This window comes from Staurois parvus, unplaced genomic scaffold, assembly GCF_062004578.1.
Source record: "Staurois parvus isolate SC_StPar_1 unplaced genomic scaffold, SC_StPar_1.0 ptg000748l, whole genome shotgun sequence".
In the NCBI taxonomy this organism is placed as follows: domain Eukaryota; kingdom Metazoa; phylum Chordata; class Amphibia; order Anura; family Ranidae; genus Staurois; species Staurois parvus.
In genome coordinates, this window is record NW_028318544.1 from 3,899,909 (window position 1) to 3,916,896 (window position 16,988).

Sequence of the window (16,988 nt, forward strand, 5' to 3'; positions counted from 1 at the left end):
CGCAGTCCCGCTACAAGTTGCTGATCACCACCATTACTAGTGTTGAAAAAATAAACAAATTCCAGTATATATACTGCCATTTGTAAACCCTATAACTTTCACGTAAACCAATTAATTTACATGTATTGGGATTGTTTTTTGTTTTTTTTTAGCAAAGACATGTAGCAGAATACATTTTGGCCAAAAATTTATGAAGAAATTTGATTTTTTACAGGACATGTTTTATAGTAAAAAGTAAAAAATATTGTTTTCTTTGCAAAATTGTTGGTCTTTTTTTGTTTATAGCGCAAAAAACAAAAACCGCAAAGGTGAAAGAAAGATCCATTTGTGGGAAAGGACGACATAAATTTCATTTGGATGCAGCGTTGCACGAGCGCACAATTGTAAGTTAAAGCAACGCAGTATCGCAAAAAATGGCCTGGTCAGGAATGAGGGTAAATCCTCTGGAGGGCAAGTGGTTAAAGCATTTTGGCATCTTTACTCTACTGGTTTGGTGCTCCTGTTGTATTTTTATGCTACAATGATTTGGGGAACAGTGTAGCCAGCTGAGTAACATGAAGTGTGAACTAACAATCAGAACCATTGGGTCCTTTGACTGCATTTGTAAAATCTTCATATCTGACAAGAGTGTGCCACATATAAACTGCCATTTGTTTCAGATTGCATAAAGACAACACAGACTGCATAAAACCAAAAGGCATTAAAATTTATTAATTGATGCAATAACAATTCTTTATTTACATGAGCATTATTTGACATCAAATAAGCAAATAAGCATCAGCAAAGCAATATTAACTTGCATAAGTGTATTTAAAATCTTTCTAAATAGATCTACCTTTGCATAAACTGCTCGCACTATAGAAATACAGACATCAATGCAGGTGAGACAAGGAGCTTTTACCAGGAAACTCTATGGAGGGGGGTGTGTGTGTGGGGGGAGGGGGGGAGGGCATAAGTCAAGACCTGCAATACTGTACGCTTTCTCCTGAAGAACCATATTTTATATATTGCTTTATTTTTTTTACCCTTGTATAATTTTATTCAATGTAAATGCACGCACTCACACACACTATTCTCTGTAGATGAGTTCAACTGTACAAATAAAATTCACAACCAATGGGAAAACAAGAGGGAGGGTTAAAATGATTCTGGATAGAGGTCCACACCGTCCAATGAAACAATGGCGTGAGAGGGAGCCGCTTATCCAAAATGTACACAATACACTATACAAATATTATACAACAAACAGCTACGTAGGAATATACAAGACGTAAAAACAGATCTAAGGCATTATGCTAGTTTTATTAGCATTTTGAGGTTCTTGCACATAGCTTTAATTTTCACCTGTAGTAAGAAACCTAGAAGATTTTAGTTTCCAAAGTAAATGGGGAGAGAAGAGAAAACACACACTGAAAACGGCTACTGGACACTTTGTCGGCACCGATCAAGCCCCACCAGAACAGTGACTGGTTTTGAGTTTAGCAATGTGATCGGGGTGCCCCGATGCCGACAGGGTGTTCATTATAGCCACTTACACTAAATCTTCTGCAGACACTGCTGTTTTTATTTACGCAGCTATCTGCTTCAAACACTACAAAAATCTATTCACACAGTTAATGGCTTTTGATGAGTTTTAAAACTGATTGTATCTTTGGGATCTGTAGAGTGGAGCTTGCCACCATTTCAACATGTCATGTCACATTCATTAAATAAAATATGAACCTATGAGTATTATGGATATGGTAAAAACAGCAGGGGTAAGGCTGTTACAGGGATTGAGAGGAGGGAAAGCAATGCCATGGGACAAGCTGGCCATTGTAAATGCAGCAATTGTTTTCAACCAGCAATCGCCAGATTGTTGTTGGTGTTAACGCACAATTAAACCATTAGTTTAAATTAGCTTAATACATTCCAGGTGCACCAAAGCAAAAAGTGTTCAAAGTCTTACAGTTCTTAAAGCAGCCCCAGCCTATACTGTAAAGCCTGTCTCCTGCCAGCAGCTTCAGAGTGGGACCCTTGCTCTCTGTGGGAAAGAATTGGTTTCCCTGCAGGAATTCAACATGCCACCAGCACAGTCCGAGCTCTCCAATCAGCAAGAAGCATGTGCTTTGTTGACCGGGTTAAAGCTCTAAGTAGGTGTGCTGGACCTCTGCAGAGAGACCACTGCTTCTCAACAGAGAACATGGAGCCAATTCTGCAGCTGCTGGCAGGGGACAGGCTTTTCTATTTAAGCTGTAGTTGCTTTAAAAAGGAAAACCAAACTTGACTTTAAACACCTTTAAGTATATTTTATACTGTGTTTCCTTTATGTTAATAAAAGTAGGGTTCCAGGTACATGGGGAAAGCGATCACAAGATAAGGTCAATAAGATAAAAACAGTCTCAAACATTTAATTTCAAAACAAGCACACATCACACAAATTAAAATGTGTATGAATATAGGAGCTAATCTGCAAGATTACCAAGTGACAGCCTTTAGGTATAATTAGCATTCGGAAGCTGGGGAAAAAACATGATGTAAACATTTATCTCATATATGAACTGCCTCATATACAGGTTTGTTTAACCAACTGCCAAGCTGTGTAGAAGTCACCATAGGCTGCTGCTCTATGTTAGCCAGCGTTTCCTTGCCAATGGAGCCACAGTAAGGAAAGAAAAAAAAAAAAATCTGTCAGGTATGGGGTAACCTGTTTCCCCTTCCCAAGATTCAGCACCCTGTGCCCGAGTGGCCAAGCACAATTGCTGCTGTCAAACGGCTGTGCACAGGCTGATCTGCACATTGCTAGTCTTTCCTCACCTCTCTATCTGCCTCTGAAGATAGAAGTTTCTAAAACTTACAATGTGGAAACAATGTAGGACTCGGAGTATGCCTACTACACAGCCTGGTAATTAAAGTGAACCCCTCAGCAGGCAAAGTAACGTCCACTTTATGGAACAGCCCCAGTAAGCATCCTGCAATGCCCTTGTGCTGCTAAATTCTTCCAGAATCCCAGGATTAGATCTTAAGCCTTATGCACACTGGAGGTTTTGTACGCTGTGGTAAGGGTTGTATGGTGTCTTGTTTTTCTGCCTGTAAAAGCCCCTGCATGTTAGCCTATTAGAGTTTATAGAGAAGAAGAAAAACACTGCCAGGGCATCCTGGAACAGCAGTATTTTGGCAGAAAAAAATGCTTAATGCATACAACTGTGTCTAAACATGCATTTAGTGCTTGAGCGTGAATTCATCCTAAAAGCCAGAATAAATTCTTATTATGGTCAATGAAATAAATTACCGCTCAAGTGCCTGACACACCTAAATGCATTACACGTGTTTACAAGCGCCAATCATTTTTTCTCAGAAACACTGCTGCCAGGAGGAAAGGCATTTAGGACAGATGGCCAAACCATCCAGCATGCATGAGGCCTTAATATTGGAGTTGGTGCAAATTTAGAGCAGACACCCAAGATTACCTCTTTTTTCCCCAAGGGATCTTTTTACTAAATGTTATTATTGGAAACTACTTAGCTTTTGCTCCAGCCTTTGTATACAGCTCATTTTTCCTTCCCTTTACTGGATGGAATTTTCCAAACCACATTTCCTAAACAACAGGCATGATGTTGCTACAGTCTACTGAAGAGCAGCAAGTCAGTACCCTAGTGGCCATGAGGATTACCAGGAACAAAGTTAAACTTCTGCAAGACAAGTGTGCAGAGAAGTTCCCCAGATCAGCATGCCCATGTTGTTGGAAGCACACAAATGATCACTATGCTTCACTGGCAGGTTTTCTACATACAAAACTCATCCTCATGCCTCCATTAATGTACACCGCCATTTTGTAATCAGGAAGGAAAATTGTAGACAAGTCCTTGCCCAATACTGAAGAATCCTTAGGGATGTTAAGAGTAGCCAACAAACTGAAATGCTTCATTCAGTTCAGCTGAGATCCCAACATGGCACAGGGTGCAATGCCAAGGTCTTCAGTCTGCTGTATGCACTGCAGCCAAGACATGTGACTGTATGCCCAACTTTCATGGCTCTCTCCAAGGAAGTGATACTCCAATACACCTTACAAGAACTACTTAACAAGAAGCCAGAATTTAAGGCTGTTAAATATTTCAGCATAGAAATGAGAGCTGCCCTTCATTGTTGACTAACATTTTAAAGTGCAAAATCCAGGGCTGCCATCCTCATCCTTCTCCTACTTTCTAAGCCTGTGAGTAGGAAGAAGCATATGCATGTCAGCCTGACACCTCCTTTGCTTGTTCTGGTTTACAAGAGCATTGATGAGGTTGATAGCCCTGAGCAATGACAGCTCCTGTATTTCTAACCTGAGAGGTTCTTCCTTGCAAAGACCTATGAAGATGCTTTGAGCCCACTGGACAGTTTTTGTCCTTACACTTGCTGCAAAACAGAGACTATATATCTGCCTCCAGCGCTGGGCAGACAACTGAAAATGGCAGCTGGCACAAAGTAATAGAAGGTGCCCACTTCCACTCTCAGATGTCTGTGTTACATGAACACCACAAGCTCAAATAAGGCTTGAAGATGGCAGAACTTAATCAGAACTAAATGTCACTCTGTATGACTGGCTGGCTTACATGACCGCAAAACCCCGTTCTAAGCAGACAAGAGATATAAACCTGTCTGATGTACATAATGCTAGCTATTCATTTGTCATGATGCTGGACATCATTAGAATTCTAATAGGCCTCATAAAGCAATACAAATAGCACCAAGAACTAGAAAGTGCAGTAACCATATTACTGTACTCAGACCAGTAAAAGATGAATGGTGATTGGCTGCTAGATGTTACTGCACTTTGCATATTTGCTCCTTGCCTTACTGAATAATTTCAATAATCTTCATTTGAATGGGAATTAATGACAAATATTACAAAAGGCTTTCAGCTATGACAATATAAACAGATTCAGGAATAGGTTTTTTTTTTTTTTAGCAGAAGACACTACCTTACTTCTGATAAGCCCATAATCATCTTCCCTTTTAAGATGTTAACATTAACAGCCTACAAATAAAAAGGGATTCATGAAAACCAATGACCAAAAATGAGGAGCATTGTCCCTTAACAGCCTATAGAAAGTGGATCTCCCCAAATGTTTAATGACTATACTAGAATGTGACTAGTTTCTCTGGAACAAAGCATAATTTTCCAAACCTCAGTTTTGGTAGTTGCATTATATGCCCCCAATAGAAGCAGCCCTGAAAAACAGCTGTCTGTAAAGCCAAAAGGAGCAGGGTACTTGTAAAAAGGACAAAGTTCATTCCAATGCTCTAGAATTAAGAAACAATACAAAAACTCTTGATGTGTTCAACACTGGCACACTGCAGAAAACACAGTTCTAAGCAGGGCACAGGGGATATCTATGTACAGAGTAAAGCCTACAAACTAGATCTATCAAAGGCATTGTGACAACTAATGACACTTAGCGGCCACAGTCAAGAAATTACCTATTTAATACTGAAGTACCTTTAAGTTTAAATTGACAACGCTTTGTTTTTTTTTTATGTTTTATACAAAACAAAAGATTACAGATAAAACCTCTTTCAACTTAAATTATTGCTTGTTTACACAGAAGCCGTTTTAAATGTACCATAAAAAATCCACCCTGTCAAAGGAAAATTAAACCTGAAGAGTTTGTAAAGTTGGATTTAACCAAGAGCCTGTCCGAGTAAATGGTTCATAAGAACGACAGAGAAATTCAAACAAACAAAAGGGGGAGTTTGCTCTATTACGAGACATTTTCTGGACCCCTCCATGGCTTCACACTTTTGCTTTTATGATTAGTAGGGGGTGGTATTGTGGACAGTGACTATAAGTGACCTGCTTCTTCATTAATAAAACAAAGAGAAAAAAAAAAAGGGTGGACTATCATTAAGTGTAAAATGATACGCACCCAAGAATTTTCATTGAAAAGGCTCACATTCAGCTATAGGTAATAATAATGCACTGCAAAGCCAGTAAGGAGGCAGCAAAAGGCTGCTTCACAAATTATTTTATATATATATATATATATATATATATATATATATATATATATATATATATATTTATTTATTTTTTAGTTAAAGAACCTTAAACACTCACCTCTATGACTGACCAGACTTTGGGGGTGGGGGGGTTGTGTCTACTTCTTACCTAAAATATATTCTACGTTCCACCCAATTGCCATACATCTGCAGTAAGTCAATCCAAATGCCATTAATTCTGACACGCTTTGCTGTGATGCGATTTAGTATTAAGCTGGCTTTCAGCTCTAAATTTATAATTTCCCGCACAATAATAAAATTACATGTTTTGGAAAACAAGAGGAAAAAAAAAAAAGCCTTCATGTGGTAGCAAAAGTATCTCTTGGGCTAATCGGCCAAGAAAAATGAGGTTAGAGACCAGTGTCAAAAACTTGAGAAAACAAAGTGAAATCAGGGAGGAAGGGAAAAAAAAAATTAAAAGAAAGCGCATAGTTTTCCTTAAATACATACAATTAAATACATTCATTTGAGAAAGTCCAAAGAAATTCGCCTGTCCGTAATGACTCCACAGAAGGTATCTAAGTTGCACTAAGGTGAATGCAGTGAACAGACCGGCCGCCTGTCTATATTCTGGTTCCGCACTGCCTGTGGGAGGGGCTGCACGACGGACAACACAGTTTCAGCTTTTCAACCTAGAGGCAGAGGAGGTCACCTTGACAGGGGGCTGCTAAGCTGGCTTCTGGTACCAGTCTATAAACATGACCACAGAGAGGTTCCAGCTGGTAAGTGGAAAACACAATAACACCCTCAGCGTCTTCTGGGTCAGCAGTATTTCTGAAAAACAGAAAATAATTGAATGAATACAAATATGCTGAATAATGTGAAACTCCAGCAATTGTTTTGTGTTTTGAAAAGAATGGAGAACCTCTGTTCCCACTGCCATCCATGTCATTGCAAGGTATATTTGTCCTTTTTGTTCTACAGAGATGAAGGAGAGAGAAAGCCCCATAAAGTAATTTGTGACTGCTGTTTTCAGAGGAGGTGTCCACAATGGGAGATTTTCCCTCACCCCCGTTCCTGTGACAACTATTTCGGGTGGTGTTCCACATCAATTGACCTTCAAAAATACATTAGTAGTTGAGGAGAACATCCCAACCAATCATAATATCTTGGTCTAGAAAAACATTTGCAGCCAATACAGGAAATAGTTATTACCTGAAAAGTCTATACAAAATATTATGCATATGCACCAAGTATATTTATGACAGATCGTGACATATGCAGTCCAGGATAAGAGGGGACCCGGTACTGCCTAACTTAAAAACTGAGTCCACCTGTTGCAAACTGAATAATAAATGCATCTATATTTGAAGCAAAAAGATATCAATTTACCATTTTTTTTTTGGAAATGAACCCGCAAAGCACTGCAACCACGATCAGTGTATTGTAGTGCACAGGCTCCTACAGACACTACAGGACGTGGTAATGGAATGTGTGTTCCATTGAGAACTACAAATCCTTCTGCCATGGTGGAAGACAGGACGTGTAGTTCACAGATCTCTGTGCGTAAGTATTGTAAAGTAATGTGAAAATAATTAGATACAATAAAATAATCTCATCAACGTGAATTAATGTATCAAAATCTTGCCTCAATTAAAGTGGTAGAAAACACTTTTGAACTTGTACCTACAGGTAAGCCTATAATACAGTGAATATCTCCTAAACTTGTGGTGTTTTAGGAAATATTCACAATGGATGCAGCTGTTGACGTCACCAGTGCACACGCTCTGAAGGGACGGCATACTCATATCGTCTCTTCAGAGCTCTGTGCCGTGGCTGTGACTCCCGCACACATGTGCAAGTGTGACATCATCGTGGCTTGCCCATTCAAGTGGCCGCAGCCCACAAACCTGAAAGGAAAACCAGTTGAAGATGGAAACCCAGTCAGCTGTGAACGTGTGCTGCTGGCGGGCTCTGTTTAAAGTAAGTATGTCATAATGTGCTAGTATGCAGTGCACGTTATAGCTTACACCACCTAAGGCCCAGCTTTTCTTTTTTTAAGGAGCAAATTTACTACTTTAAATATTGTATTTGTAATTATTATAAAAACAGGCAACAATATCCACACATTAATAGGCAGGCTGTGATTCCTGCATAGCAGTGCTGCACAAAGGTTGTGCCTAAAGGGCCAATTCACACTACATGTGTTTCAGTTGCTTTTTTTCTACATCCAAACACACAGAAAGTAGGTTATATGGTTGTCAATGTCATAGTTCACATCAGTGCTTGCAGTTCCAGTAAAAAAAAAAAAAGTAGAACATGCTGCATTGTTTCTGCACAGAACTGTACTGGAACGTGGTAAAACACATCAAAAACACACTGTAAAGCACATGTCCCTATTTAAGTTGAAGAAAGAGGGGAAAAAATGAACTGGAATGCATCAAACACGCAATGGAATTGCGCCAAAAACGCACATGCAAAAGCGCATCCGGACTGCGTTTCTATAGTGCAAACCGGTCCTAAGAGTGCTCATACAAAGACAGTCTTCTCTGTCCAGTCATATCCAGCGATCAAATACCAATGGGGCATCGTCAGACAGTAATGTACAAGTACGGAAGCTAGCCATACACCGATTAAAATTCAGCTGGTTCAGTAGGGACAGTCCTAATTCTGATCAGTGTAAACCTGCCCCTGCTCAACAAAAGTTGATCGTTTGATATCAAACTTCTGTGTAGGGACATACTGGAAAACCTTTGTCAATCAGTGGCTGTAGCCGCTGATCAATTCACTCTGACAGCAGTGGGTGCATCTGCCAGAACACAGTGTCCTCTTGGGTACTCTGCCATCTGATTCGTTTGTGTAGATGGAGTGAGCGGAATGAAAAAATTGTATTTCCAGCTTTATGTACTTGGAGAGCTTAGAAAACCGTGGCTAATCAACTTTTATTCTCAAGATCATATGCATAGGTTACTGGTCTGCCAAACCGAGTTGTAACCATAAATTTATGAAGGACAGCATGACCCTATGCTGAGCAGATTGCCTTTTAAATAGAGGGACAACTGAAGCTATGTTTTATTATCCAAAATTAAAGTTTTAACTAAGCAAGGGCTAATGGGGGTGCTGATAAATTATTCATTTCATTTTAGTTCTGGCACAGATGAGTATTATAAATTTAAGTAAAATCCTCATGAAGCAAGGATGGGGGGTGGGAACAAGAGAATTAAACTGTCCCTTTAAAAAAAAAGATTTGTTGTCATTAAATATTTAAATTAGGACAAATAAAAAGTTACAATTCTCATAAATCCCCTATGACTTGTAGCCTTGAGTACAATATTTCACAATCAATACTGTGGTAACATGTTTGAGTTGCAATTAGAAAAAACCAAAACAACCCCGTACTCTAAAAACTTAAAAAAAACTCAGAGTCTATTTATAAATGTTTGCACACACAAAATTCACACAGCTTTCACCCAACTTTCAAACGCTTTTGGAATCCTAGGTGAAAGCTGTGTGAAAACAAATAGACCGCTTACTGATTTGCAGGCAGTACTGATAAACTGATAACTGCTAGTCATTTCTGTGAAACAGGCAGTGTTGTCAGCTAATTAGCTGTCATGGGTAAAACTTAAAGAAAAATCCCCCTGCCAGTCTCCCCTACATGCACTACTTCTCTGCCAAGACTGGGTTGGGCTGCACTGCATTTGCTGACATGGTTGTGTACAGGTGAAAATCGAAAAATTAGAATATCGTGCAAAAGTTCATTTATTTCAGTAATGCAACTTAAAAGGTGAAACTAATATATGAGATAGACTCATTACATGCAAAGCAAGATAGTTCAAGTCGTGATTTGTCATAACTGTGATGATTATGGCTTACAGCTCATGAAAACCCCAAATCCACAATCTCAGAAAATTAGAATATTGTGAAAAGGTGCAATATTCTAGGCTCAAAGTGTCCCACTCTAATCAGCTAATTAAGCCATAACACCTGCAAAGGGTTCCTGAGCCTTTAAATGGTCTCTCAGTCTGGTTCAGTAGGAATCACAATCATGGGAAAGACTGCTGACCTGACAGTTGTGCAGAAAACTATCATTGACACCCTCCATAAGGAGGGAAAGCCTCAAAAGGTAATTGCAAAAGAAGTTAAATGTTCCTAAAGTGCTGTATCAAAGCACACTAATAGAAAGTTATGTGGAAGGGAAAAGTGTGGAAGAAAAAGGTGCACAAGCAGCAGGGATGGCCGCAGCCTGGAGAGGATTGTCAGGAAAAGGCCATTCAAAAGTGTTGGGGACTTTCACAAGGAGTGGACTGAGGCTGGAGTCAGTGCATCAAGAGCCAACACACACAGACGGATCCAGGATATAGGCTTCAAATGTCGTATTCCTCTTGTCAAGCCGCTCCTGAACAACAAACGTCAGAAGTGTCTTACCTGGGCTAAAGAAAACAGACCCGGTCTGTTGCTCAGTGGTCCAAAGTCCTCTTTTCTGATGAGAGCAACTTTTGCATCTCATTTGGAAATCAAGGACTATGGAGGAAGAATGGAGAGGCACACACTGCAAGATGCTTGAAGTCCAGTGTGAAGTTTCCACAGTGTGTGTTGATTTGGGGAGCCATGTCATCTGCTGGTGTTGGTCCACTGTGCCTTATTAAGTCCAGGGTCAACGCAGCCGTCTACCAGGAGATTTTGGAGCACTTCATGCTTCCTTCCGCAGACGTGCTTTATGGGGATGCTGACTTCATTTTCCAGCAGGACTTGGCACCTGTCCACACTGCCAAAAGCACCAAAACCTGGTTCAATGACTGTGGGATTACTGTGCTTGATTGGCCAGCAAACTCAACTGACCTGAACCCTATAGAGAATCTATGGGGCATTGCCAAGAGAAAGATGAGAGACATGAGACCGAACAATGCAGAAGAGCTGAAGGCCGCTATTGAAGCATCCCGGTCTTCCATAACACCTCAGCAGTGCCACAGGCTGATAGCTTCCATGCCAGGCCACATTGAGGCAGTAATTGCTGCAAAAGGGGCCCAAACCAAGTACTGAGTACATATGCATGCTTATACTTTTCAGAGGTCCGATATTGTTCTATGTACAATCCTTGTTTTATTGATTGCATGTAATATTCTAATTTTCTAAGATTGTAGATTTGGGGTTTTCATGAGCTGTAAGCCATAATCATCACAATTATGACAAATCACGGCTTGAACTATCTTGCTTTGCATGTAATGAGTCTATCTCATATATTAGTTTCACCTTTTAAGTTGCATTACTGAAATAAATGAACTTTTGCACGATATTCAAATTTTTCGAGTTTCACCTATATGTGTGAATTTCAGCTTGAGCTACTGACCTCCGTAAATAGGGGTTTATCAGCAAAGGGAGGAGGTGAGACAAAACTGTCAAACCTATAGAAACCCGAGTTAGACTTACCTGTAACTATTTCCATTAGTCTTACAGGACAGCACAAGATGTATAGGCAACTATTTCAGCAGAAACAGGAAAGAAATCACCAAATCTACTTTAAAAAGAAGGCCTCCTGCTAAACCGAAAGCAACAAACAGGGAAGGATTGTGCCAACATCCCAGAATGCATATCAAACAAAACAATTCTATGTATGGAGGGATTTTTTAGGTGCAAGCATCGGTAGGCTAGTATCCATACCACAGAAAGAATATAAAATTATCAAATTTTATTGTGCAACATTTCATAAAACAACATAAAAAAAAGTTAAGGCTAACAGACAGTGCTTGATGAAAGGATGGTATGAAGGTTTCTCTAAACAAGGTATAAGCTACTTCTTGCCGCTATAAGCTAGTTGGTATTTGATGTCTGGTGGAATATAGAGTTTTGAGATTTATACGCTTTCCTGAGGATTAAGTACACTCTGTCAGCCTTCAATGTTTATGTTGTTTTATGTAATGTTGTACATTAAAACTGGATTATTTTATATACTTTCTGTGGTATGGATACTAACCTACTGATGCTTGCACCTAAAAAAATCCCTCCTCACAAATAACTGTTTTGCTTTTCTGATAAAAAAAAGAACAGAAAGACAAAACCTGAATATATACAAACAGAAAAAGAACATAGCCCAAGGGCAGGAATCCTGCGGTCCTGGAAGACTCATGGAAATAGTGTTACCAGTATGTCCAACTCTGGTTTTCCCAAACTGTTTTCCAGGATAATGTACAGAGATACAGATATGCACAAAGTCATCAAAGTAATTGACAACCATTAACAAACAGAGGCATAATAAATTAGCAGACAGAAACCTGTTGAAGTCTGTATTGACACAAATATACATAATTTCACCCTATCAAAAGGCATGCACAAGGATTACCATATAAGTGGACAACAGTGCAGTGAAGAAGTCTTGTAGACAATCAATACAACCACCCACTTGTAATACTAGATGATGGTCATTCAACCTGGAGACCTCTGCCACAAGTGGACAAAAAATGTGAATCTCCCAACTTAGAGGCTGTGAAAAATTTATGTGAGGCCTAAGCTATAACATATAACCCAGGGAAACATCCAATTTTTGGAGCACCCTTAAAGGTTACAGGTGGCAGTAAACAGAGAAGTACAGCAGCAGGATACATAATGAATCCTTGGACCTGAACAACCTAAAGTCCTGGCAAAAGTCTAAGCATAAGAGTCCCATGCAGACATAATGAGTTTCCACATGCAAAACCATCAGAATAGCACAACATGGTTACTACATATCAGGCCCTAGATGCTAACAACATAATACCTGAGGTCCCGAAAAAAAGAGACTCATTTTATGACTGAAGACTTAACCCAAGAGACAGATCTCTATCACAGAGAACATGAAAGGATCTATGAAAGAAGCCCCAACATATACATACACACAAATAATGACTATACAGGTCAATTCAAGTGGGTGAAGGTCATAGTATACCAGGTAACAAGGCCCACGTCAAGAGCTGAGATTTCTAATTCAGCCTCTCAAGATCTTCTCTAGTGCAAAAAGAAGACTCTGTGAGACAAGTGGAGGTGGAATTTCTGCCAGCTTTGGGTTATGTTAATAGTCCGGAGATTGTACTGTATGTAGGAAGCCAAGCCAAACCACCTGTGGGGCAGCCACACACAGGTGACAGCCAATAGAAACAATCAAGATTAAAGCCCAGAGTGGACTGGAAAAAGGTTTTCCTTTCTTAAACTCTAATACATGCTAGTATACAAAACACAGATACTTCCCTTTGAAAGCCAAGTGCCTACAAGATACCCTAAAAAGGACATCAACATCTTCTTGGACATTCAACCCTTGTGGACATTCAACCCTTGAAGATTTAAATACTGCATTCCCCTACTGCCCGGAAATTAGCAATTATACTCACAGAAATACTCAACTCTCCCCTTAAAGTAGAGAACATTTCCTTTCACTACACCTGATAGATGAATCCAGTTGGGAAGGAGTAGTAAGGCCAGTACATCCACCATGAGATTCGCCATCTGATGAACCCCTACAGCTGACAACACAGGAGCAGGGGATCTTGGCATGGTCAGGTTGGGCAGGGGTCTCATATTTACCAAGATGACCTAAAGATTGGAAGGTGGAGGCCAACTCCTCTATTACTGTACAGGAGGTTACCAAAAGCACTTGCAGATATCTGCTCCCCTTTCAGGAGCTATAGTCTAAAGTTAACCAGTCAAGACAGGAAATCAGTAAGGACCCCCTAGATATTTACAGCCCAACAGTGCTCAACCACAATTAAGCCCAACATCAAGGGACCCAAGGTGATCGATGAGACACTAACTGAAAATCTAGGAGCAAACACAACTGAAAGCAAGTAGGTACAGCAGCCTCCAGCTTTCCTGTGACTGGCTGGTGTCAAGGGCTCCTGTATCTGCCTAAGCTGCAGTCTGCATTGAAGAATTCAAAATGCAGTATTGCTTCCTCCACCTTTAGTGTCCAAACAGTCATTGCTAGAATGAACCACCATTAAAGAGGAGTACAGCTGGAAAAAATAAATAAAAGTCAGCAGCTACAAAAACTGTAGCTGCTGACTTTTGAAATACAGACCTTTACCTATCCCTCAGTCCAGCGGTGTCCTCACCACGGCTGGTTTCACCAGCCATCTTCTCTCCTCAGCATGGGCACCCGGCTGTGACAGCTTGTGGCTTCACAGCCGGGTTCCCACTGCGCATGCGCGAGAAGCATTGTCCTGGGAATGGCCCTGTAGTCTTTTGGGACCTGTCACAAATTTGGGTCCCCCCCCCCCCCAAAAAAGGTGCCAATCCCTAATGGGGAGCGGGGGACAAATGATTAAAGCGCAACTTCCCCTCTTGGGTGGAGCTCCACTTTAAGGCACAAGCTGGCCCTTACCTTTCCCCCTTTCCCCTGTGCCGAGAATGAGGCTTGGAACCACAGCCTCCAGCACCTGGAAATTACTTCACCCCACATCATCGAGTCAACCAGAAACACAGCCAGCCTGCACACCAACGCAGCTACAGCATGAGCCCCCACCACAAAGTGCCCTACAGCGCATGCACCTAGACATTCAGGCTGGGAACATGCACTACCCATGCTGCTCCCTGTCAAGGCGGTGTCTTGATTCAAGACATGGCCTTCACCAGACACAGAAGGAGAAAAGGAACCAAGCCACCTATTTCCCATACGATGGAGGGGTCCTGAAGGACAATCTAGCAGAGAACCCTACTAGCTGCTCCCAAGGGAGCCAGGTAGGTAAATAGGTGGGTGTAAAAAAAGGAAAGCCAGAGAAACAGAGGCCTCCCTCACCTAGGTTCCAGGTGAAGCATCTCCGCTGACTGGAGGAAACAAAAACCGACCAGTTCAGCAGGAGGACTTCCTTTTAAAGTATATTTGGTGATGTATTTCCTGTTTCTGTTGCTGGAGGTGCCTTTATCTCATATGCTTTCTTGGAAGACAATTTGGGAAAGAAGTATTGAGTGAGATCACTGGCTCACAATGAAAATACTAAATGTTCTTAAGCAATATTTTATATGTTGCTGCTAATGTACTTTTACTTTGAAATCTTAAAGCTCAGTTCTAGGAAATCTGAAAGTTATCCTTCGCACTGGGGCAGTGCCCACACTGCAAGAGTTAACTGCATGTTTGCGTTTAGGGAACTTGCTGGTAAGATCCTTTGCTCTGCTAGACCAGTACCCTCAGCCGCTTCTTCCGTACATTCAGAAATCTAAGGTTTTGGTGTCACCAAGACCAATGCATGATCTACAGCCCTGCACTGGATGTGTTAATGTCAAAGGACAGTCCAATGCAGGAGTGTGGTGGAGTGCTGTCTGTGACGGGCGCAGCGTCAGACCCCAGCCCTTCTCACCAAACTCGTGACCGAAGGACTAGCCAATCTAAAACCGCGATGTCACGTGCGTAACAATGCCATGCCCAGCTGCACCCTGCACAACAATTTTCTAGCTAATTAGACCACAATCTATGTACCGGCAGCCTGGGAGCGATTGTTACTGGGTCAGGTTAATTTCACAATTAACCCTTCACACTGCCACCACCTTCTTCTTATACAGAGAAAGAGGAAACTCAGCAATACACTAGGATGATTGGTTAATCGACAGTATACCACTATTTCTACAGACCGGTTATACAGAGGGTTAAACACTCATAGTAGCGCTCTTCAGCGGCAGGGACTCGTAAGTTACATTCAGGAGCTATAGAAACAGTTCAACACTTTTAGAAAGTAAGATTTATTACCAAAAGGTCAAAAGGGTGCAGTAAAAATATTTACAGAAAGAAGATGTTACCAATATATATTTATATATATATATATATATATATATATATAAATATACAGAGCATAACAGCACAGCAAACAGATAACAGAAAGGAGTTTAAAGGGTTAAAGTACTTGCCAGTCAGCCTTGGTTTTAAGCAGCTTCAAGTCTCATGACCAAAAGGATGCTTTGATCTCCCACTGGTAGTTTCGATATTAAGGCAGGCAGATCTTTTCTCTTTCTCTGCGAGATGTTGCACGCAGAAAATCCTCACTTCTCTGACTACACCCAAAACATAACAGCTTCTTTTTCTACACAAAATCAACTGCTATCTTCACTACCTTATTTGGCAAGAGGATTGTTTAAACAGCTACACTGAATGCATTCCTGAGGGAGGGGGAATGAGGGGATAATGTCTGCTCTAGTACCAAAATGCAGAAGTTTGGGGTAAAATGGAGAACCACACTTCTCCCTGTAAGCTAGATTGTGACACTGTCTGCCAGGGAGCTCAGGATCAGGTATGTAAAAGCTCTTTTTCATACTCTTAAACTAAAACTGTAAAGTAACCTTGCAGTGCAGATGCAGCCCAGACGCAGTGGAAAATGCTCTAGCTTCATGGAGTTGGGATTTAATTATATTGCACTGTTATATGGAAAACCAGTATACATTTCCTTTAAAATGGAGTGTCCTATGCTCTGTGACTAAAAAAGATTCCAAGAGTTAATCTCTAATAAGGACTCCAGTGCACGCCTGTAAAATGGTCTCCTTCAAAAATACATGTGTTGGATGTGATGCTGCAAAGTCATATATGGAATGTTAAGTGCTATGAGCTCAAGATTAAAGTTTGTGTGAAGTCATCTTGGCACCATTATTCTTACCATAGACAGGCACATAACTGCAACACATTTATTATTCATGGAACTATTGCAGTAAGTAGAATGCAATTAAATGAAAGAAAAGAAAAACAAAGCCAATTTTCTAGTTAATGTTATATGTAAACAAGCAGAGGAGACATGAATCAAACATTCATTGTCACCAGGAGAAACCTACATTACCAACCCTCAGTAAAACCATCCATGAAAGTTACCCCATAAACAGGATTTATAGAGAGCAAATAAACATCTGCTTTCATAATGGAACCCAACTGCCAGCACAGGAAAACACTTTGGAAGGCTTTGATAGATCACTGCAACAAAAGCAACATAAGGCAGAGCATTAAAGTGAAACTCCAGCGAACACTGAATTTTGTGTACAGTGAAGGAGATTTAGAAACAATCGTAATTTTATTCAGAAAA

General features: G+C 40.5%; 1 protein-coding gene across 2 annotated transcripts in view; it reads right to left on the reverse strand.

Moving 5' to 3' along the window:
* Positions 1–685: 685 nt before the first annotated feature.
* The window catches only part of NCOA2 (nuclear receptor coactivator 2), a 132,080-nt gene continuing 115,777 nt past the window's right edge, over positions 686–16,988 (reverse strand). For both annotated transcript variants that reach the window (XM_089654288.1, XM_089654287.1), the window contains exon 21: positions 686–6,798. In XM_089654288.1, coding sequence (XP_089510414.1) covers positions 6,787–6,798 — 12 coding nt within the window. In that variant the 3' untranslated portion in view covers positions 686–6,786. The remainder of the gene's footprint in view (positions 6,799–16,988) is intronic.